This window comes from Triturus cristatus, chromosome 6, assembly GCF_964204655.1.
Source record: "Triturus cristatus chromosome 6, aTriCri1.1, whole genome shotgun sequence".
NCBI classification, from domain to species: domain Eukaryota; kingdom Metazoa; phylum Chordata; class Amphibia; order Caudata; family Salamandridae; genus Triturus; species Triturus cristatus.
Genome location: NC_140589.1, coordinates 981,977,096 through 981,999,683, shown reverse-complemented (window position 1 = coordinate 981,999,683; position 22,588 = coordinate 981,977,096). Strand labels below are relative to the sequence as shown.

The following is a 22,588-nucleotide window of genomic DNA, read 5'->3' as shown; positions in this document are numbered from 1 at the left end:
GGGTGCACCTATTCTATCTTCTGTCTTCTTCCAGGCACAGCTTCACACATCAGTGACACGTGCATAGACCAACACACCCTCTCCTTTTCTGGTTCCATATATATTGGACCTAACCTACTTCTTCACTAAACTTCTAAATAATATTCTCATTTGGGATGGTTTCCGATAAGATCGGATCCCTATTGATGTAAGCTTTTCCTAGTGTGCACTGCCGTAATAGGAATGTAAAGCGCTTGGTAATACTTAGCGGTGTGGTGAGCAAAATGTAAAGTATTAGACATAGTTGAACTTTGCAATATGGTGGATTTGATGGTGAAGGATGTCTTAAAAGAGGGAAAGCTTTCCCACTTGCATATTGGAGGAGGGATGTTATTTATACCAATGTTTTACGAGTCATTGAATGCACATTGGTTTTTAATGGCGCTGAAGGAGAAAGTTGGGGTTCACAGTGTGAAATTTATTAGACTGTTTGAATTGGACAAGTGTAGAAGCATTTCGCTGATCTCTGGAATTGAGCACCTTCACAGATAATCATTGTATCAATTTCTGTGCCATGGTAGCACAGAATTATGGTAGCCCCTTACAAGTAAGATTGTGCCCACATTGGAATAGCGCTGAGAAGAGACCTAACATTCTAGCACCTTGCCAATAGAAGGATGACTGGAGAGGAGTCTGTGTTTAGCCATATCTTTGTGACTCACACCAGTTGTCTGTCAGATGAGCCTAATGAGTGATTGGGGAGAGGGTGTAGCCTTACAATTAGAGCAGTCAACATCGAAGCTGGGGAACCGGGATTGAGTTTCGGCAACGACGCTCAACCTCCTGTGATTCTGGGAAAATCACTTAATCTCCCTGTGCCTAACAAAAATGAATGTGTCCTTCTGTAACGCAACTGGTGCTCATGTAAAGTGCTCTGATACCTAATATCTTTGGGTCTAGTTTGCACTATATAAAACTCTAAAAAAAGAAATGATTGCTGCTTTAGCTATGAGGGCACCCCCTGTTAGCTATGTGAGGGACAGGTGAGTCTAACATGAAGTGCAAGAATTGTTATCCCAGGTCTGTTCTACACTATGATGTTGGACATGGATTTTAGGTACTTTGACTTTCGAGGCAGAAACCTGGGCAAAATGGTTGAGGATTTCAATTCTGATCACTTCTGATTTAGGAAAGGGTGTCGTGTTTTATAGAAATGCAATTTCCCTAGGATATTGTTTGTGGTTGAAGGGACTATCTATGTGTTATTAGACTTCATCTGGTCTATTTTGAAGTGAAAATGTACCATCAGGTTGTGATGTACTGTGATGAAGCTAGGGTTGTCTCAGGACATCTGGCGTCTGATAGTCCTCGGAATTTTTTGTTGAGCTTTAGACAGATGTCTATTTGAGAGAAAGGAGGTAGACCATGGAGTGTGGTGTTTATTATTCTGATGCAGATTATTAGTATGTTCACTCAGGCTTGGCGATCAGTGGTCTTGAGGGTTTCCGAGAGGTCAAGCTGGAGTAAAGGACATGGCTCATTATACATGTGTTAACTGTTATAAAGACGTTCTCTAAACTACAGTGTCCACTGGGGATATTGTTTCTATTTGCAACCTTTCTTATCTGTGGTGATAAAGGCCTACTTACTGATGAACAGCATGCCACCTAATTCCGAGTGGATTGATTACAGAAAGTATTTAATACTGTGGGGAGGGGAGGTTGACTCATCGTGGTAAAGAGATGCAAGATGAGCTGATGGTGACAAAACGGTTCTGCAAGAAACGCAAGATTTGCTTTCACTAATTTCCCGAATGTGAAATTATCTGAAATGGTACAGATGTGTGAGAGTGTTGGAAGGTAGGGAAGACGGGAGTATAGATGGTCAGATGGATGAAGATCTGTGCGGGGTAAAAATGTACCCTCATATGGAGTTTTTTTAAATGGTATTCCAGTCAGTTGAAAGGAAGGAATGTCGGAGTGAATGATGAGTCGGGGAGTAGGTATGGTACAAATGTCATTGGAGAAATTGCGTTCAGTACGATCAAGGTTTTGAAAGTGACAGAGTGCTTTGAACATTATTCTCAAAGGGATGAGGACCCAGTGTAATGAGTAATTGAAGGGCCAAGATAAGAACCGTGGGTAGTTTGTAGACCAGTAGTTTGGCTGTTCTGCTTTATATCTACTGGGGCCTGTGAATGAAGAATGCTGGTTGCTCCAGGTATAATCTAGTCAGTCCAACTAGGACCTTACCAGGCCAGCTATCGCCAACACCACTGGGAAAAGCCCACATACAGTACGAAGATGTGTTTTTTTTGTTTTGTTTTTTTGGTCTGTGGATGGTAGAGCGAGTTAGAAATATCAAACTATTATGGCAAGGTCTGCATCCATGTGTATTTTGATATTTCATTTTTTAATTTAGTAGCTCTTGCTTGAGCGACCTGGGGTAGAGGGAGGAGGGAGCTGGTTGGGGGGCCTAAAGATAGTGTATGTGGGGAAGTGTATTAGATAGTTGGATCTTTTTTCCCATTTTTCTGTTTTCTGAGAGTTGAGGTTAGGGGTATTAAACCGTTGAGTAATCCAGGTGTTATTAATGTAACTAAATAATGCCCGTTCAAATGGTCTAATAAGGGTTCAGTTTATAGGGTGAGTAATGGTGAGCGGAGATGTATGAATGGACTTTTGCGTTCTGATGGAGTTAGGCATGTAAATATAAATATAATGGGGAGATGGATGTCATCTATAACCTTTCTAAAAGGGAACCATGTTAGTGCAATATCCATGACCTCTAATAAGCATTTTCAGTCGAGTAGTGTTTTGTGGTTGACTGTAGAGGTTCCACATTATTGGTGGTTGGCTGCATCCTGTTCTGGTTCGTCGTGATGTCTTTCCAAATGGACATGGGTCTTAAAACTGTTTCTCTGGAGGGTAATAATTCTTCTTGAGCCTAGTTAAGTTGAGGGTTTGCCGGGCATTGGACATGTTGTGCAATGGTGAAGAGAAGCTTGAGATGGGTCAGAAATTGATTAGGTAATTTGTGTTAACAGAAATTTCTAAGGAGGGGCTTGACGTAAGCAGCCCTCTTGGGTAGGTGAAATAAAGGATATATTGTTAATTAGTGTGTAGTACGATGAAGACTTCCTCAATGGATCTGTTCGTGACTTTTTTTTGTGGCATCCATCTATGGCCTCAGTAACTATCAACTAAGGGTTAACTGTTCAAACTTGCTAATTTGTTTAGAAATATTTGTTACACCTCTCCACCATTCCCTCTACGTTGTTCTTTCAGTTTTCCCTTTTTTCTGTGACATTTCTCCCTATGAGGAGAATAGGAAAAAGACTTGTGCATTTGGAATGGTCCCAAAAGTAACATGTGCTTCAATAATTGTAATGCTTGCGCTTGAGGACTGGCACTCCTAAATCTCTGAAATGCCTAGAACTATAAACAGTTGATTGTTCATAGAAATCTGGCTTCATGGCAGTCTGACCTGGTCCTTCATGGTCTCTCTGACATGACTTGTGGCTGAAGCAGAAAGCTCAGAGCTTCTTTTGGCAGGGAGGCTTGTAACTTAATGACTTGTGAGTCAGAAAATGATGGCAGGGCTTTGTTTGTGCTTTGGGAGGTAATGGTTGCGCTTTCAGTAGTAGCTGGATTTATCTTTAGGCGGTCCCTCTCTAAAGACGGTGGCAACAAAACCTAAAGCGAGAGAAATTGGCTCCGTGAACCTACGTGGGATATGACACTAAGACATTTTTTATAGATTCAGTAACGAGGCTTGTAATCACATGAACTAGAAAAGGGAGGGGGTAAATTCACAACCCCTTGTCTAAGAGAGTCGGAAGATCACCTTTCCAAACTCTGCCCCTTTAAATAAGAACTTGAGGCAGCTCTTGCAAAAACCACTTGCCCGTGCAGACTAGTGATCCAACAATTCACTCTGCTACTGCAATTTAAAAACAAGTTTATTTCACCTGAAATGTGCCTGGTACACTGAATACAGTAAACAAGATTTTTATAGCATTGTCGTAAGTTGCCATGGAAGGAATTTTCAAAATAAATAAGTTCTAATTAAAATGGTTTACCAATAAAACACGCAGTGAAAAGATAGGAACTAGTGCCTGGATAGATGAATTTAGACTAGAAAGGGGAGGTGCTTGGGGTGGATGGGAGGGTTTGACCACTGCACTGGAACGTGGGGCCGTCAGATTGATTCTGCGGTCCCACGTTGCAGTCACGGTTCCACGCTGAGGTTGCTGTTTGAAAAGTACATGCAATAAAATGAAATGCCCAGTCAGAACTACACTTGCCATCCCATACAGTCTTCTGCAGGTCCCAGGCACTCTTATATAGAAGCACCGTTCTGCCCAGCGGCTCTACCAGGTTCTTATGGCTATAAGGTGACACTTTCTCAGGACAACCTGCTCTCCTATGGCTGATGCTAGAGGTGTGCATATGGTTTTCCTTTGCCTTGGCAATGCTTTTTGACTGACCTCGCTACTGATGTAGTGGCATTGTCACATAAAGAACATGCATCTCCCATGTGCCTGGGTAATAGGAGGGAGGTCTTTTAATACACTGCTGTGCAAATCTCAGCTGCGAAGTAGCCATAAGTCATGTGTGACACTGTAGTGGCATGAATGAGGGAGGCGAGACAGGATTGCTGGCGAATACATGTGCTTTATTTCAGTTGCATAAATGATAAGGCCCACGAGGAGCAGCGGAGATCACAACCGCCAGCCAGCATCCTCGCGCTCTTTCTGTCCCCTTCTCGCCGCCCCCTGACGTCACAGCCATCCTCGACATCGGATTGGCCACGACGTCCGGAGGCGACATAACAAAGAAAGAGGACTACGTTCTGCTTCTCACAACTAGTACGTTAACTCACGTACGACATCTCCCTTCATTAACAAATTAAGAAACACATTAAGGAACATACAGAGCTTCATCTCATCACAAAATCTTCGAACCTCTTGGGAGCTCTGATATGCCTTGTTGGCCTGCTGGGAGTAACATATGGGTTTGACCCCCCCCCCGCCAGCGCCTGTACCATCTTGGCCTGAACTCGTTACATTGTGACTGTCACTCTTCACAGTTTTGGGGCTGCTGCCACTACGGCCTTCGGCATCCCCGAGGCCGCGCCACGTACTCACACCGGTCTGTACTCCCATGTCCGGTCCGCCCTCGTATGGGGGGCGTCTTCCCACTCACATCATCACCAGCGATTCCATCATTGGCCTCATGATCCTGCCACTCACACATACTGTCATCGCTCTCGGCCTCACGCACATGGTTGCCTCTCATGATGATTTCCTCTTGGCCAGCCTTGAGCCTGACAATATCGTCCTTGCTACTCCATCCCCCTCCTTCCAAACAGACAGCTCCCCTTGTCACTCCTTGCACACGTACAGGGGTTTGAAATACGGATTCTCCTTTCATCACCTTGGTCGGTTTCTTCACCAATACCCAATCCCCCTGCACTATATCTTTAACTTTGGCTCTGTTTACCATATCAGCATACCGTTTGTTGCTTTCCTGTTTAGCCACAATCCTTTCTTTGACTCTCAACCTCTCATCAGGTATTTTCTCAGGTTCCTCCCTCATGTCATACCACTTATTAAATTTGGGGGTAAGCTCACTCATACACCTTCTCCCTCTCATCAGGTAGAACGGAGTGTGCCCCGTAACTTCATTAGGCGTGTTATGGAAAGTGTGCACCTTGTCCGCCAGAAATGCTTTCACCTCTAAGTTGGAGGCAACCGCCTGTTGCACACCCTCCTTCAGGAATCTATTCATCCGCTCGACCTGCCCATTGCTCTTAGGGCTGTAGAGCGGGGTCTTCTCCTGCTTGATTCCCAATCTGGCCAGGAAGTCCTTCATCTGTCCGGAAACCAGCTGGGTACCGTTGTTGGACACCAAAATCTTCGGCTGTCCCTCACTAGGGAAAATTTTCTTCAGCGCCTTGATCACTCGTTCAGTGGTAACCTCCCTGACGAACTTGTAGTGGATCCACTTGGAGAAGTAATCCGTGAGGACAATGAGATGTCTGCAGTCGTCTGGCAGCAGGGTAAACGGGCCTGCGAAGTCAATGGCAACCTTGATCCATGGGCCGGCAGGAATGTCCACCAGTTGCAGCGCCCCTTTTGCCGTCTTCCAGTGCTTGTCGGCCCTTAAACACGGTCCGCATCGATCAATGAAGCTGCCGACGTCGCTGCACATCCCTGGCCACCAGTAGTATTGCTTGAGGAGATTCTTCGTGGCAGTACCGCCCGGGTGGCCCCTGTGAGCTATCCTGATTAGCTTTTCTCTCAACCCTTCCGGCGGCACAAACAGCTCATGTCTCTTCACGAAGCCGCCCTCGATGGTAAGTTCAGGGCTAACCTGTTGGAAGCTCCTGAGAGCACCGTGCAAGTTCCGGACCGGGGGCCAACGGGCCGTCAGATGGTCCATCACCCTACGAATAGTCATGTCCTTTTCCTGGGCCGTCAACCATTCTTCCTCAGAAATGGATCCCTCGCAAATGGCCGTGGCGTCCACCAGTGCCACCACGCACTCCGTGTCATCCAGGGAAACGTCCTCCTCGCCAATGATCGGTATGCGCGACAGGCAATCCGCCCTGCAATTGAGGCCACCCTTGATGTGTCTGATGACGAAGTGATATTCCTGCAGCTTGGACAGCAGACGTAGAAGCCTCGAGCTGGCTTTCCCATTGCCGCGACCTTCGCCGTCCATCATGTAGATCAAGGGCTTGTGGTCAGTGACCAGTTCGAACTCCATACCCCACAGATAGTTCTTCAGTTTCTCCACGGCCCATACGCACGCGAGCGTCTCCCGCTCGATGGTGCTGTAATGCTTCTCAGCTTCACTCAGTGACCGGGATATGAAAGCGACCGTGTTCTCCTTCTTCCCTTGAAACTGGCAAAACACCGCGCCGATACCCTTGGCGCTAGCGTCAACTGTGATCACGTTCCGGAGGTCCTTGTTGTACGGTTGTAGCACTGGAGCCGCCACGATGGCCTGCTTGACAGATTCGAAAGCAGCATGTTGGTCCTGCGCCCATGTGAATTTTTCGTTCTTCCTCAGCAGTTTCCTTAAAGGCTCCACCTTGGTCGCATATCCCTGCATGAATTTGGAATAGTATTCACTGAGCCCCAGGAACGATCGCAAGGCGTCTTTGTCTCCTGGACATGGAGCATCACGTATGGCCCTCACCGAGTCATCTTTAGGCGCAATGCCCTCTGGGGTCAGCACGTGTCCTAAGTATCCGATCTTCCCCTCCATGAACTTGCATTTGTCCTTGGAGACCGTCATCCCTTTTTCTCGCAGCACCTCCAGCACTTTGCCCAGCAGCTCCAGGTGCCCCTCCTCGTCCGCCGTGTGGACTAGAATGTCGTCCTGGAAGGCTTCAACACCCTGCATGTCGCAGAAGAGCAGATCCATCAGTTTTTGGAAGACACCGGAGGCCGAAGCGAGGCCGAACGGGAGACTGACGTACCTGTACGCTCCGAACGGGGTAATAAAGGTGGTCAGTTTCTTGGAATCCTCCGTGAGGCACACCTGGTGGTATGCGGACTTCAGGTCTATCAAAGTGAAAAACCTCGATCCTGACGTGGAAGACAAGATCTCTTGAATGTTGGGCAGAGGATGGCAGTTCACCAGGATATTTCTGTTCAAGGATCGCAGGTCCACACACAGCCGAATGTCCCCTGTCCTCTTCTTCTTGGACACCACGATTGCGGACACCCACTCTGATGCGCCTGCTTCCTCTATCACTCCCTCCGCTTTCAGCCTATCCAGAACAGCCTTCAGCTCCCCTCTGACAGATAGGGGAACCGACCTGACCTTGTGCTTTATCGGCACAGCATCCTCTTTCAACCGTATGGCGTGCACAAATCCTCTCACACATCCTACTTTGTTTTCAAAAACGGATTCAAATTTGCCGATGACCTCAGCCAAGCCCTCATGCAAATCATCAGGCTGTACGCGGTTGACCCAATCATCCCTCAGAACTATGGGATCGTCCGCCCCCGGGACTAGCATCACCCCTAGCTTCGCCAGGTCCTTCCACCCCACCAGGCTCCTTCCTTTTTCAGCCACATAGATCTTTGTTCTCACTGTTCGCCCCCTGAAGGTGAGGGAGTCCCAGAAGTACCCCATCATCACTATGTCTTGTTCCCCAAAGGCCTTCGGATTCACATCCGTCTCATGCAATCGCACACCCTGCCATTTCAAATCAAATGTCGTATCAGATATCAGGGTAATAGGGGAACCAGAATCAGCCGTAAATGGCAATTCAACTGCACCGATCAGGACGAAGCCAATAGGCCCCTTCACTCTACCATCCTCAGCATCAATGGACAGCACGATGTCCGCATCCGCATCCACATCACTATCGCTCACCGAGCTCACTTTCATGCCCCCACCAGGTTTCCTGGCTTTGCACACTGCCGCAAAGTGGCCCACCTTCTTGCACTTAGAGCAGCTTTTGGACAGGGCCGGGCAGGTCCTGCTATCCGCCAAGTGGTCCCTCGACCCACATCTAAAACAAGCGAGCGGCCTCCTGCCCCCCCCTCTATCACTCGCCGCCCTGTCTGGAGCCTTGGGCGCACTTTTATGCCTGTCCTGCACATAGAACACATTAGAAGCCTGACTCGTGCTCGCAAGTTCCTTAGTGGACACCATGGAGCGTTCAACGGCCTTTGCAATGGCCACCACATCCTTCAGCGAAGGGTTCCTGCAAGAGAGCAACCGTTCCTGCACCTTCTTGGAATGGCAGTAGAACACCACCTGATCCCTGATGTAGGTGTCCGTCATCTCCGCAAATTCACAGTCTTGGGCCAAAACGCGCAGACATGCAATATATTCCCCCGATAGTCTCTCCATCCTCCTGTTTCCGCAACGCAAATTTATGGCGCCCCACCATGATATTACCTTCCTCAGAATACTGCAGTTCAAGCCGCTTAACCGCCTCCTGGTATTCATTCAGAGGAACGAGGGCCCCCGGGGGGTCCACGTAAACTGGTAAGCTGTCGAAAACCTCTTGGCCAGCCTTCCCCAACAGTCCGAATAACAGCGACTTTTTCCGCTCGGGGCTATACCCCTTACCATCAATGGAGACGATGTAGTTCTCAAAGGCGCGCAGCCACCCCTTCCATTTCATGCACGGCTTACCCGGGGATTCCAGGAAGAGGGGAGGCACGCAGATATTGATGGGCTGGGCCATGGCCGGAGAACAGGCGCACACCTGGAGCAGGACCACGCGGAACAGGAGCAACAGCGACTCAGGAGGCTCCCAGGCAGCGCAGAAGAACACCCCAGCAGCCGGGAGGGCAGGAGACCAGGAACACACCGGCTGCACCCATGGCGGAACACACAGGGACTGGCACCGGTCCGGCGCCACGGCACACTGCCTGAGCCTCACGTGGCAGGGACCGCTAAGGAACAGCAGAAAAGGCGCACTCTCCGCAGCAGCTCACCGGAGGCAGCTCACGTGGTCACCAGGGCGCAGGGTGCGATCGGCACACCTGCAGTAGACGTCAAAGCAGGGCTCATCAGCAGGGGCAAGCATCCAGCAGGCAGGGGCAGGAGCGAGGAGTCAACGAAGATGGAGCTCTCAGCGTGGTAGCAAGCGAGGAGACATCGGCGCGCCACCACAGCAGCAAAGGAAAACCAGGCGCGCCGGAACTCACTCGTGGGCCGCAACAGAAGCTTTAACCCTCGTCGCCATTTGTAGTGGCATGAATGAGGGAGGCGAGACAGGATTGCTGGCGAATATATGTGCTTTATTTCAGTTGCATAAATGATAAGGCCCACGAGGAGCAGCGGAGATCACATCCGCCAGCCAGCGTCCTCGCGCTCTTTCTGTCCCCTTCTCGCCGCCCCCTGACGTCACAGCCATCCTCGACATCGGATTGGCCACGACGTCCGGAGGCGACATAACAAAGAAAGAGGACTACGTTCTGCTTCCCACAACTAGTACGTTAACTCGCGTACGACAGACCCTTCAGCCAATCATTGCCACTGTAAGTAACTGTGTGTTGCATTCTGCAACTTGTCTCACTTTTAACATAAGTATGGGCTGAAACATCACAACTTGCTAAGTACTGGTGCCTGAAAAGCACAGAACTGGCCGGCATTATCATACATGAAATGAAACTTCTTAGCAGCTCTGACGATTCTGACTGTGCTGGGTTTTCTGCGGTGGATAGGGTATGCAACATAATGTGTCAAACGTTGTGGGCTGCCAAAGAAACATCGAAGAGCATTTAACTTTATCACAGTTTTTCGTCTTGCATGTAATTGTATTTGTATTTATATAGCGCTTACTACCCCTGACGAGGCGCCTAAGCACTTTTTCGGTGAGTAGCACGCTACTCTGGAACCCATAAAGGATTAGTGGTGAATTAGTGTGAAATATGAAAGTAATTTGAGTGTTGGATATGTTAGTCAGTTATTTGGATTGAGAAGGATAGCGGAGGGATAGAAGAGGGGAAAAAGGTTTGCATTTATATAGCGCATGCTACCCCTGATGAAGCGTTGAAGACCTTTTTCGTACGAATGTGTTATTTTTTCAGTTCATCCCGCCTTAGAAGTCTAAGTGGCGGCAGAAGAATAAATGTTAGTCTTTTTAGTTTTGGCTTAATGAATAAATACCCTTGTACCATTAGTTTATTCGACAAAATTTGTATACACAAGAAAAGAGCTAGGGGACACGTGAAATTGCCAACTTTGCGATTTGTTGGGAAAGAGATGCAAGTGCTTTTCAGGAATTTAATTAATTTGCTGCCACAATGCAGCATCTGGTCATTTCTTTCTGTTGTGAAAAAGAAATCATATTTTCCCATAAAACGTTTTGAGTGAAGTATTTCCTGCAACAGCATGTGTGTTTTCACTATCCGTGCTCTGCAACATTTTAAATCCCGTAAACTCTGACAAACATTTATTTAATGTGACCAGTTGTGTGCAAGAAATTGCAGATAGGCAGATGTTAAAATGTAACAACCCAGAAGAGTAAAAAAAAAGAAAAACTTTCTTTGTAATAAATCCTGTTTTTTCATCTACTTTGTTGCAAAATGCTCATACGTGTTTAATGTTTTTTCAACTAGGAAAACGTAAATAATTCAGATTGTCAGCTTCATAAAAAAATCAGCTGGAAGTTATTTTTAATTTTCCCTCTGAGTTCCATGGTTGCGTTTGGTCCCGGGCATAGATGCAACGTGATGGACGTCATGTTTGAATCATTAGAAAAGTAATGACGTTTTGCTCAATAGAATGTTGTATCTTGTGATTTGGAGTTTTTTGCTTTGCTATTAGAAGCAGATTATTTAAAGTCATTGAATGCAAAGTGCTTTTGGCCTGAAACCCATATTAGATGAAGTTGTAACACGACTGGGGGGGAGGGGTGGTGTCAGTTGGCACACATTACCAACAATAAATACTTTTATAAGCAAAATACCTATTTTATTTCTAACTTTACACATGCAAAGGAAATAACACAATCCACTTGAGGTTAGACCACTAGTTATCTGGAAAATACCCCTGTCGCACCCTCCTCCTTATAACGTGGTTGGGGTTATTCCCTATTCACTGGTGGTTGCATCCAGGGAATGCATGGTAGTAGGCTCAACTTAAGAGTTCTCCTTTGACTTCTTTAGTAATTAGTGGAAAGTATCTACAGTGCCACAGCACGGTTACCAGCGAGTCCCCCATGTGCCTCAAAGGCGAAGTTTCAGTCAAGTCTAATCCACTCTGGCGGTATGGAAGTGTTCAGGTATGCAGCCAATGCTCTCTCCATGGGCGCTCCCGAGTCCTGATCTTGTTCAGCACAGTAAGGCTGCTCTCAGTACATGCGCCAGCACTCGGCAGTCGCAGACTGTCTCCTTAGAGCAGTGCTGCCGGTTCTGTTCTGTGATCGGAGCTCCTCCCGTTGGCAAACATGAAGTAAATCACATTTCTCTTCATGAGGGGGCTGGCGTGAGGGGGGGCGGAGGGTGTGTAGAATCAATCCTTTGGCTCCCGACTGAAGCCTAAGCAAGGGGTGCAACATCTCCAGTCGCATCCTTGCGAACCTTTAGGAATCAGATCAGAGAGGTGCAGGTCTCCGTGTGCTGCAATCCTTCAGTCTGGGCAATGACCCAAACTCTTGCCACTGTAGTTCCGGCGGGTCCTCCTGGCATACGGGTTTGCAGCAGAACTCCGTCTCACCTAGACTCTTCTGTGCGATTGTCCTCACCAGGGTTGTCCCCTCCTGGCATACTGGTTGCCGATATAGGCAGACAAGTCACAACGCTCCTGGCCCAGTAAGTTTAACTGTGGCCCCCTCAGGCATACGGGGCACAGCAACAAGGTGACGCAGGCTGAGCGCTTCCCGCATGGTGCTTATTCCTTGGCTCAGATCACGGTGGTCGTCTCCTGGCATATGGGGGTCACCAGACCATTCCTACATATGGGCATTGACACAGTCTGTGTGCAGGCATTCTCCTCACTTCTTGCTCAGGGAGTCCTCTCACTAGGGATTCCGTCTGCACCTTGCTACCTCCAGCGCACTTCTCTTCCTAACAGGGCACACTGGTCTTGTCGAGCAGGCAGGCGCTGGTGCTCCAGGCCAGGTGGTCTTGGTTTTCCTGCAGGACGTCCCCTCGCCCAGCAGGGAGATAAGCAGGCCTTGGCACCCAATTCTTCTCACAGAGCCATCCGGCTGCTTCGCAGATGGCCAATTTTGAGGTCTTAACTACCCCTTCTTATAGTTCTTTTCCAGACACCAAATGTGATTTTGGGTTCTAAGTCTTTGAAGTTTTATGTTGGGGTTCTGCTTCTTTTGAAGTTTACATTCTTCCTTCCTTCATTTCTTTGTCTGTCACACCAGTCAAGACTCCGAAGCTGATTGATCACTCTCATGGACTTTCTTGTGGGACAGTACCTAGATGTCAGCCACAGTGAAATGTGCATCAAAAGGTTAATCCTGGGCTCTCAGCCCTACTCTTGGTGATTCCCCCCCCCCCCCCCTTCTCAGCCTCATTTCCTTTCCTGAGATGTGTCTGTTAACTTTACTTGTGATCTGTCACTGAATCAATGAGCAACATTTTAGGTTTAAATCTTGTTTTATTGATTTGAAAGACAAAAAGGACAAGAAGCAATGCATCTGGCAATGATGCCCATTTCGTGGGCCATAGGCAATTGAAACGCTACATAGTGTGAACAGAACAATAAAAAAGGAACAGCCCGACCTCCCCCCACCCCTTGGTGAAGTTAGTATAAAGTAGGATAAGTTAGATTTTTATCAGAGATACTAATGACTAGACAGGAGGATCGAATTCTGCAAAAAAGTCTTCAGATTCCTTTTCTCATTTTCTGTATCGCATCCACCAAGCTTTTAGTGTGCTTCCTATTGTTTAGACCAAATTCCATCAGGAGATCTGGATTCATTCCTGTGATGCTATATTTTTATAATATGCTTCTGAGACTCTTCTATATCAGCTTTTTTCTGAGTCTGTAATTAAACCCTTTAACTTTCTTCTGCAGTCCTAGCCTTATTGTGTGACTAGTTTGTTACACTGTTATTGCGATATGCAATTTATGTTTACTCCCTCTCATCTCTCATGCAACTGATAAAAGGTCCACTGACCAAGGAAAGAAACCACCAACAGGATTAGAGCGCTCTCACTTTCTAATAGCACTGCATCAGCAGAGAGTGAAAGGGTAAATTAGTTTAGAAAGCATTTGTATTCTTCAGCAAAATTATCTATGCTAAAATGGTATCGTAATTGAGTTTCTTTATTATGAGACTGCCAATCGGGCCCTAAATGTCCAGAGGTTCGCACCACAGTAACAAATTAGGTGCACAAAAATGTACCTATCGAGGGCAGAATCGCATTCCTGAATTTTGAAAAGTGAGATTTTGCTCTCAAAAATGGAACTTGCATACCCAGAAATTGTGTAGCTAAAAAGTGAGCAATTCGCTCCTTTCAAAGGAATAAACCTTAAAGAAGTTCATGTCCAACTTAAAAAAAAAAAATATATATATATATATACACTCAAATGAAGAAAATGAACTCATTTTTGTATATTCATGAGTTTGATTTTGCCGATATTTTAGGCTTCCAATACTGCTTTTTCTGATAGTTTTGTTTCTTCTCAGACGTGCATGCACACTGTAATACCAAAAGCAGTATGTGTATATCTATGTGTATATGTATGTATATGTGTATGTATGCATGCATATGTAGGTATGTATGCATGCATATGTGTATATATTTGTATGCGTATGAATATATGTATGTACATATGTATATGTATGTTTGTGTGTGTGTATGTATATATGTATATATGTGTGTGTGTGTATATATATATATATATATATATATATATATATATATATATATTCACTGAAAAAACCATAGGTTTCACACATGTTATAGTTAGCTGTACATTTTACTGATAAAAAACCAATGAAATTCCCCCGTTATAGTTACTGTAGGCAACTATAACTCACGCGACCGTAATCCTCTGCTGATGCTAATACTGTATTTAGACACTTATTTGCCCATGTCTTCTTCCATTAAATTTTAGCTATACATATATTACAAATATTTTTTTTTCATGAAGACACATATGCCATCAGCAGAGGATTACGGTCGCGTGAGTTATAGTTGCCTACAGTAACTATAACGGGGGAATTTCATTGGTTTTTTATCAGTAAAATGTACAGCTAACTATAACCTGTGTGAAACCTATGGTTTTTTCAGTGAATTTGCAAGGTTTTTTAAATGCTAATTCCTAACTATAACGTGTGTGAAACCTATGGTTTTGTCAGTGAATTTGTACGGTTTTTTAAATGCTAACTTACTTTGCGCCATTCGTGGCGTGCGCGCCCACTTAACGCAGTTCGTTCCGTGAGCGCACCGTGCGCGCACAGTGAGCACGCGATGCGCTTCGCGCACCGCGCGCCCACTTTACGCAGTTAGTGCCATGCACGCACGGTGGTCACGCGGTGCGCTGCGCGCACCGCGTGCCCACATAATGCGAGATGGGCCATGTACGCACGATGCGCTTCGCGCACCGTGCGCACATGGGGGACATATTATGCGCATCGTTGTGAAATGTTTTGTTTATTAATTTCAATTATTTCATAAGCCATGCACAAATGGTGCCCTTCGGGCACCATTTGCACATGGGGTGGGGAGAGTGTGGATACTTTTTTTTTTTTTTTTACATTTTTTTACCGTACGCGTACGGTAAGCGTAATCGGCGATTTTTCGAAAAATTGTGGGTTGTTTGGGGGCCCGTATATCATTGCTGGGTGATTATTATTTCAATATACTGCCCCTTTACCCATTTTTGGGCTTCATTTATGCTGCCCTACTCAGAGTGCGAGAGAGAAAATGGCGGCCGCCGCTTCCTGGTTTCGGCCGATTCGAATGTTTACTAAGATCTAAGAGCCAATCAGAATCGCGCTCGCACACGTCACCGTACGCGTACGGTAAGCGCACTGTAAGCGCACCGTAAGCTGGCTCAGATATATATATTGATTTAAAGGCTATTTTCTCAGAATCTACTGAACAGATTTACACCAAACCTACAAAAGGCACTTCCTTGACCTGGGGACTACCTCTCTGCCAAATTTCAAGTAATTCTGTTCAGCCGTTCGGGCTGTAGCTGTGTCTAAAGGTCCTATGGAAAAATGCATGGGAAAAACGCGTTTTGGGACCCCCCTTTTGTCTCAGCCCCCGCTTGAAGAAACCCCCCGAGACTTTCAGGGTAGGAGCGGAGCGTAGCGCCCCACCTATTTTGAAAAATTCGCGAGGATTCCTCGACCGGCGCAAAAGTTATTCAAAATAGAATGTTGCGGATTTCCTATGGAAACGTGGTCCTAACTATAACTACCTACTGGCGACCGCCAGTAGGTAATATATATATATATATATATATATATATATATATATATATATATTGTATGTATATTCACTGAAAAAAACCATAGGTTTCAGGGGGTGTTATAGTAAGCTGGCCATTTCACTCGTACAAAACCATAGAAATTCCTCCGTTATAGTTAGTTCTGATAACTTGCGCACCCGCAATGCACTGCTGATGATGTCACATATTGCATCATTCATGACATGGTCAGTGACATCACTGATGACATCATCCAGTGAATGTGGTCTAGTTTGATATTTAAATATGTATTATATATACCAATCTGTATTGAAGATTGAGTGGATATATAACTGTCTGGATGGAGGATTTAGTAGCTGTCTGACTGTCTAAGTGAGTAATTAAGTGTCTCACTTAATACATGGATTACTAACTAAACTATGTGAATGTGTGCATCACTGTCTCTGTTGTATAACATGCTGCATCAGTTGGTCACTAACTACATGAGTGTGTATATTAGTTATTGATTAGTTGGGTGAGTATTTCTATGGGACACCGAATTTGTGTGTGGTTGAATGGGGTGTGTGTAACTCTATGCATAGATGTGTGAATGGTTGATTGACTAGGTGTATAGGTTTAAGAGTGCATGTGGAAACAGTTGTTTGGGTGACTGAGTGTATTTATTTGTGTGTTGGTGAGTGAATATATGTTTTAGTTGTACATCTTCAACAAAGTAAAAAAATAAAAGGCATTGTATGTGAGAGTTGGTGTATATAAATAAGTATGTGTAAGAGTCAGTGATTGTGAGAGTAACTATATGAATGAGTGTATAATTGTAATGGTGATTTTTTTAACATATTAACTATGAGTTACTATGGGTTTGAATAAATGAGGTGTTGTTGGATAATTGTGTAAGTGAGTAAATGTAAGTGTGCTTAATTTTTTTCATGAGTGACTAGGATGACTGCATAACCAACTAAGATGACTGCTGATGTGTCAATGTCTATATATGTGTATACGTGCATTTGATAGTGTTCTATTAATTAGTGACCGCATGTCTAAAGGATTCTGTTGTTGAATGGGGAGTTGTGTGTGTAGACTTAGGAATCAGTGAGTGGGTATGTAGTAACTGGTATTGGTGTGTCAATGGTTACAAATATGGTACTTTGTATTTTACAGTGAGTGATGAAAGGTTATTCTAGTGTAAGATGAGGTGTATCAGATTGTCATGTGGATGATGTAATCAGTGATGTCATTTGAGATGTCATCAGTGATGTCACGGACCATGTCATGAATGATGTAATATGTGACATCATCAGCAGTGCATTGCGGGCGCGCGAGTTATCAGAACTTACTATAACGGAGGAATTTCTATGGTTTTGTACGAGTGAAATGGCCAGCTAACTATAACACCCCCTGAAACCTATGTTTTTTTCTGTGAATTTCTAAGGTTTTTTAAATGCTAATATCTAACTATAACGTCTCTGAAACCTATGGTTTTTTTCAGTGAATTTCAAAGCTTTTTTAAATGCTAATTTTGTGATAGTAGTTATAGCTATTTTTTTTTACTGATTTTCTGCAGTTTTTTAACTTTGTTTATAAATATTTTATTCATTAAATAACAATATATATTTTTCTGAAAATTGCAAAAAAAAAATTAAAAAACATTCAAACTGAAATATTGATAAATTTTTTTGTTTTCATTTTTTATTTTAATATACTTCTATTATTTTCTTTAAAAAAAAAATCCATTTTTTTTTGGAGTTGCACACTCAAAGTGTACACATCACGGTAGGTGCGCGGATTCTAGCTGCCATTTTAGAAAAGTTGTGAAGGATCCGCGTACAGTGTGCGACGATTACGTGTTTTTCAGTTACATCATATACATTTAATATTGCGTGATGTGCGCAATTGGTATGCGACCAGTCCGCGACTCCTGCTCCCGCGCATTCGCGACAGATGCGCATTATGGTACAAGATGCTTGCACGGTGGCGGGTCCCGCGTGACGTCCTATACATGCTGGGGCGCGCTGGGTGCGCGACGCCTGCAAAAAAAATGTATGTTCTAAAATGATATGTATGTGTCTTTAATATACATATTAGAGCAATAGATTATCTAAGATATTCATAAAAATAATATATTTGTACTTATAATAAACTTATATTATTTTTAAATATATTTTCGCGAAGTCTGGTGCATGCATCGTGAGCGCAGAGAACCAGGTCAGCAGAACTGATCTAGAGCCAGAGACCCAGGTCAGCAGAGCTGCTGTAGAACCAGAGTAACCAGGTCAGCAGAGCTGCTGTAGAACCAGAGTAACCAGGTCAGCAGAGCTGCTCTAGAGCCAGAGTAACCAGGTCAGCAGAGCTGCTCTAGAGCCAGAGACCCAGGTCAGCAGAGCTGCTCTAGAGCCAGAGACCCAGGTCAGCAGAGCTGCTCTAGAGGCCGAGAACCAGGTTAGCAGAGCTGCTGTAGAGCCAGAGAAACCAGGTCGGCAGAGCTGCTCTAGAGGCAGAGAACCAGGTCAGCAGAGCCGCTCTAGAGCCTAAGAACCAGGTCAGCAGAGCCACTCTAGAGCCAGAGAACCAGGTCAGCAGAGCTGCTGTAGAGCCAGAGAAACCAGGTCAGTAGAGCTGCTTTAGTGGGAGAGAACCAGGTCAGCAGAGCTGCTTTAGAGCCAAGGGACCAGGTCAGCAGAGCTGGTCTAGCTGACACTGACTGACTGACTGACACTGACTGACACTGACTGACACTGACTGACTGACACTGACTGACTGACTGACACTGACTGACTGACTGACACTGACTGACTGACTGACTGACACTGACTGACTGACTGACACTGACTGACTGACTGACACTGACTGACTGACACTGACTGACTGACTGACACTGACACTGACTGACTGACACTGACTGACTGACTGACACTGACTGACTGACACTGACTGACTGACACTGACTGACACTGACTGACACAGACTGACACTGACTACTCTCTACTACTCTACTACTCACTCTCTACTACTCACTACTACTCACTCACTACTACTCATGCTCTACTACTCACTCTCTACTACTCACTCTCTACTACTCACTCTCTACTACTCTCTACTACTGTATCTACTACTCTCTACTACTCACACTCTACTACTCACACTCTACTATTCACATTCTACTACTCTCTCTACTGCCCTCTCTCTACTGCCCTCTCTCTCTACTGCCCTCTCTCTCTACTGCCCTCTCTCTCTACTGCCCTCTCTCTCTACTGCCCTCTCTCTCTACTGCCCTCTCTCTCTACTGCCCTCTCTCTCTACTGCCCTCACTCTCTACTACTCACTCTCTACTACTCACTCTCTACTACTCACTCTCTACTACTCACTCTCTACTACTCTCTACTATTCACTCCCCACTCTCTACTACTCGCTCTTTACTACTCTCTACTACTCACTCTCTACCACTCACTCTCTACTACTCTACTACTCGCTCTACTTCTCACTCTTTACTAATCACTCTACTACTCTACTACTTTCTACTACTCTCTCCACTACTCACTCTCTACTACTCTCTACTTCTCTCTACCACTCACTCTCTACTACTCTCTCTCTACTACTCACTCTACTCTCTCCTACTCACTCTACTCTCTCCTACTCACTCTACTCTCTCCTACTCGCTCTCCACTACTCGCTCTCCACTACTATAATAGGTCCAAACTATAACTACCTACTGGCGACCGCTCACATATAATCGATATATATCGATCTGTGAGCAAGGGCAACCGCCCGAAACGCGTCAGATTTTTGCAGCTCTGTAAACAATAAATTCATCTGTGCCTGTTTTTTAGGATTCACAGTGTCTGTATATATATATATTCCAGCATTTTTAATTTGGAATTCCAGTTTCTTTTGCTGACCAACAGTGTAATAGAGTTATAAGGATACCACAAACGTAATTATTTTGTATGATTGGTGACCGTGATGCCCTGTTTCATTCAAATTTATGTGTTCACTTTTGACCAGTTTCGTAAACATACATTGTGTGTGATCCTATTCTTTGATTTTGTTGTGGCACTGGTGGATAACAAATAGAAGCTGCATGCTTAATAATGTCCCTCTGACCCGTAGAAATGAACCACTCAAATGTTTTTCACTCAATGACGTTCAATAGGTGTAATGTGAATGTACACTTTAATACCACCTCCTCTTACACCATCCTCTTTTATCCCTTTAAGGAACTTGCTGCAGAGAAGGTGAAGGCCACTAGTGTTGAAACTAAGTTGAAAGAAGAACTTGTTACTCGTGAACAGGAGATCAATGCAGTACAGGCTCGCATGCAGGCCACATACCAGGACCACGTTAATGAGACACAGGAGCTGCAGGGCAAGGTATACTTTTCAGTGTGATGCTCAGTCATTCATAGACACGTTTTGTCTAAATATTGTCCACTTCATTGTGGAAGATTGGAATTGTTTAAAATGTTTTTTGCCTTGCATCTCCTCAAGTCCTTGACTCTTCATCAGGTACACTAAACTGTATTGTTGGCATAATCGATAACAATTATACTATTCATATGTCTCCTCTCAAATTCAATGGGTTTGTAATCCATCTACATGCTTGTTTGTGAATCCTGGATCTTTTACACACCCGGGTCTACATGTTCTGTGTTTTTATTATTCTTTGTCTTTAACTTTCAAATATTGAACCTTTAAAAGGGCACTAGTCAAAAAACTGAGGTTTGTCCAAGAGATTCTTGTTAAAGCAATGTATAGAAGTACAATGGGACCTTTAAACATGAATGCATTTCAGGCCCATCAGCCCTAACCGTCCTTAATGCTAGTGATGGTGTTACATTTTCTTATCCGCCTTTAAGACAAAAAAAAAAATCACAAGTCGTTCCACGGCCTGTATTTTTAATGTGGATTACCCCAGAGGAGCGCCTTGTGTCTTCCTCTTGCAGCGGAACATCTGCTGCACTATACCATAGTTTTTAGAACTATTCATCCTGAAGAATGATGAAAGCTGACAATTGCCCCAAGTTATTCTGGTGCAATAGGTTTGTTTCTTGCTGTAGTGTGCTAGTTTTTCTGATTTACATTGCAGCTATTAAGAATTCACTTGTGTTTGTGTTAAGAAGTGTGACACTGAGCTGTAATAGTGGTTGATGTGCTTTGCCTGATGAGCAGAACAGGAATTGTAGCCAAGCACTTCCAATCGTCCACTCTTATGTGACCAGTAGATGGTATAGCTCTACTTTTACTTTCCCAGGCCCTTACTTCCCCACATATATTTAACCTACCTTTACTTTGCCCACTGATGATTGAAACAATCTTTACATTGTCCCAGCTACTGTGTTCTACCTTTTCTTGTGTCTCCATTACCATAAACCTAACCATTTCTTTACATTTATTTTACATTTTCCTACCTTAAACTTTCATTTAATCAATACTAGCCCTTACAGTAACCCAACATTGAATTAAATTCTGTTTTTATTAGTTAAAATAGTCACTTAACGTATTCTAACACAAACCCTTGCCCCACTACAAAATTAAATGAAATTATTTTTTTAGTATACATTAGTACCAATTATAACACTTTTCCTGCCCATATTTGCAGAAATAATAATCTTATTTGAATCCTACTGCTAACCAAGGCATCTGGAGCAGTTCAGTTTCAATAATTAAGTTCAAAGTAAATTACTTTTTACTTGCATTCACTTAGTTCTTACTCTTGTCTTAAATTAAATACATTGAGATAGATTTAAACCAAGAGAAGCAAGATGGCGGCTGCGTAACGGCCGTAGCGGTGTAGCGGTGGAGACAGAGGAGACGAGCTCGATCTAAAAAACTTACCGTGTATGGAGAGGAGCCCGACTGCCGCGATGCCGGAATTATGTTACTGTTAGTGATTCCTATCGCCCAAGGTCTTCATCGATCAGCAGCGGCAGCAGCTGCGGTGGTGTTCGCGCTCGTAGCCCCCCCGCGTCAAGCCTGCGGAAGCACTGGAAGCGCTGGAAGGCGGAACCTAAACAGAGGAGCCCGGAGCTGGGTCAACCGAGCGAGACGGAGCGGAATTGTGTGCGGAGTCAGCTCTCGCTGGGAGCCGAGCGCTGCTAACGGCTCGGATATCTCTTACTGGCCAGCCCGTAGGCGAAGAGGGGAAATGCCTCCGAAAACAGCAGCGGGATCGAGGGCTGCGATCCAAAGGAGGAAAGGGACTAGGGAGGATGGCGGCGGAGTTAACAGCAGTGCCAAGATCGAGGGAAAAGAAGCTCCTTTCGAGAGAGGAAGAAAACTGCAACAGAGCATGGTTAAGGTCCGGCCACCACCTACCTCCATCGCAGACATCTTCCCAAAAGCCGGTAAGGAGATGGGGAAGGAGAAAGAGAAAGAGGTGGCGGAGCAGGAGGAGGGTAGCACCTTACAGCTGAACGGAGGTGTAATTGGAGGCTTGGAAACTGGACTTTTTACAAAGGAATCACCCCTCACCGTAAATCGGGATGAGGATATGGTGTTGATCACCGACCCTGCCCTGGATATTAAAACTGTGCAGGAAGAGAGCTTCGTGCAGAAAGAAGTCGATAAAACTGGCCCTGAAGCTTTCTCTGTAGGTGCAATGGTATCTGCATTGCCTCAAGTAGAAGATGCATCGGGCATGAGCATGAGATCCTGTAGAGCTGAGTTCGATCCTGACCAGGGGGGCGAATGTAGTGGGAAAGAGAAAGAGAAGGCCCTCAGTGAGTGTTT

General features: G+C 45.0%; 1 protein-coding gene across 6 annotated transcripts in view; it reads left to right on the top strand.

Annotated features, from left to right (window-relative positions):
* Window positions 1-22,588, top strand: part of RRBP1 (ribosome binding protein 1) — a 250,849-nt gene that overhangs the window by 77,024 nt on the left and 151,237 nt on the right. For all 6 annotated transcript variants that reach the window (XM_085611756.1, XM_085611754.1, XM_085611752.1 and 3 more), the window contains exon 5: window positions 20,078-20,230. In XM_085611756.1, coding sequence (XP_085467882.1) covers window positions 20,078-20,230 — 153 coding nt within the window. The remainder of the gene's footprint in view (window positions 1-20,077; window positions 20,231-22,588) is intronic.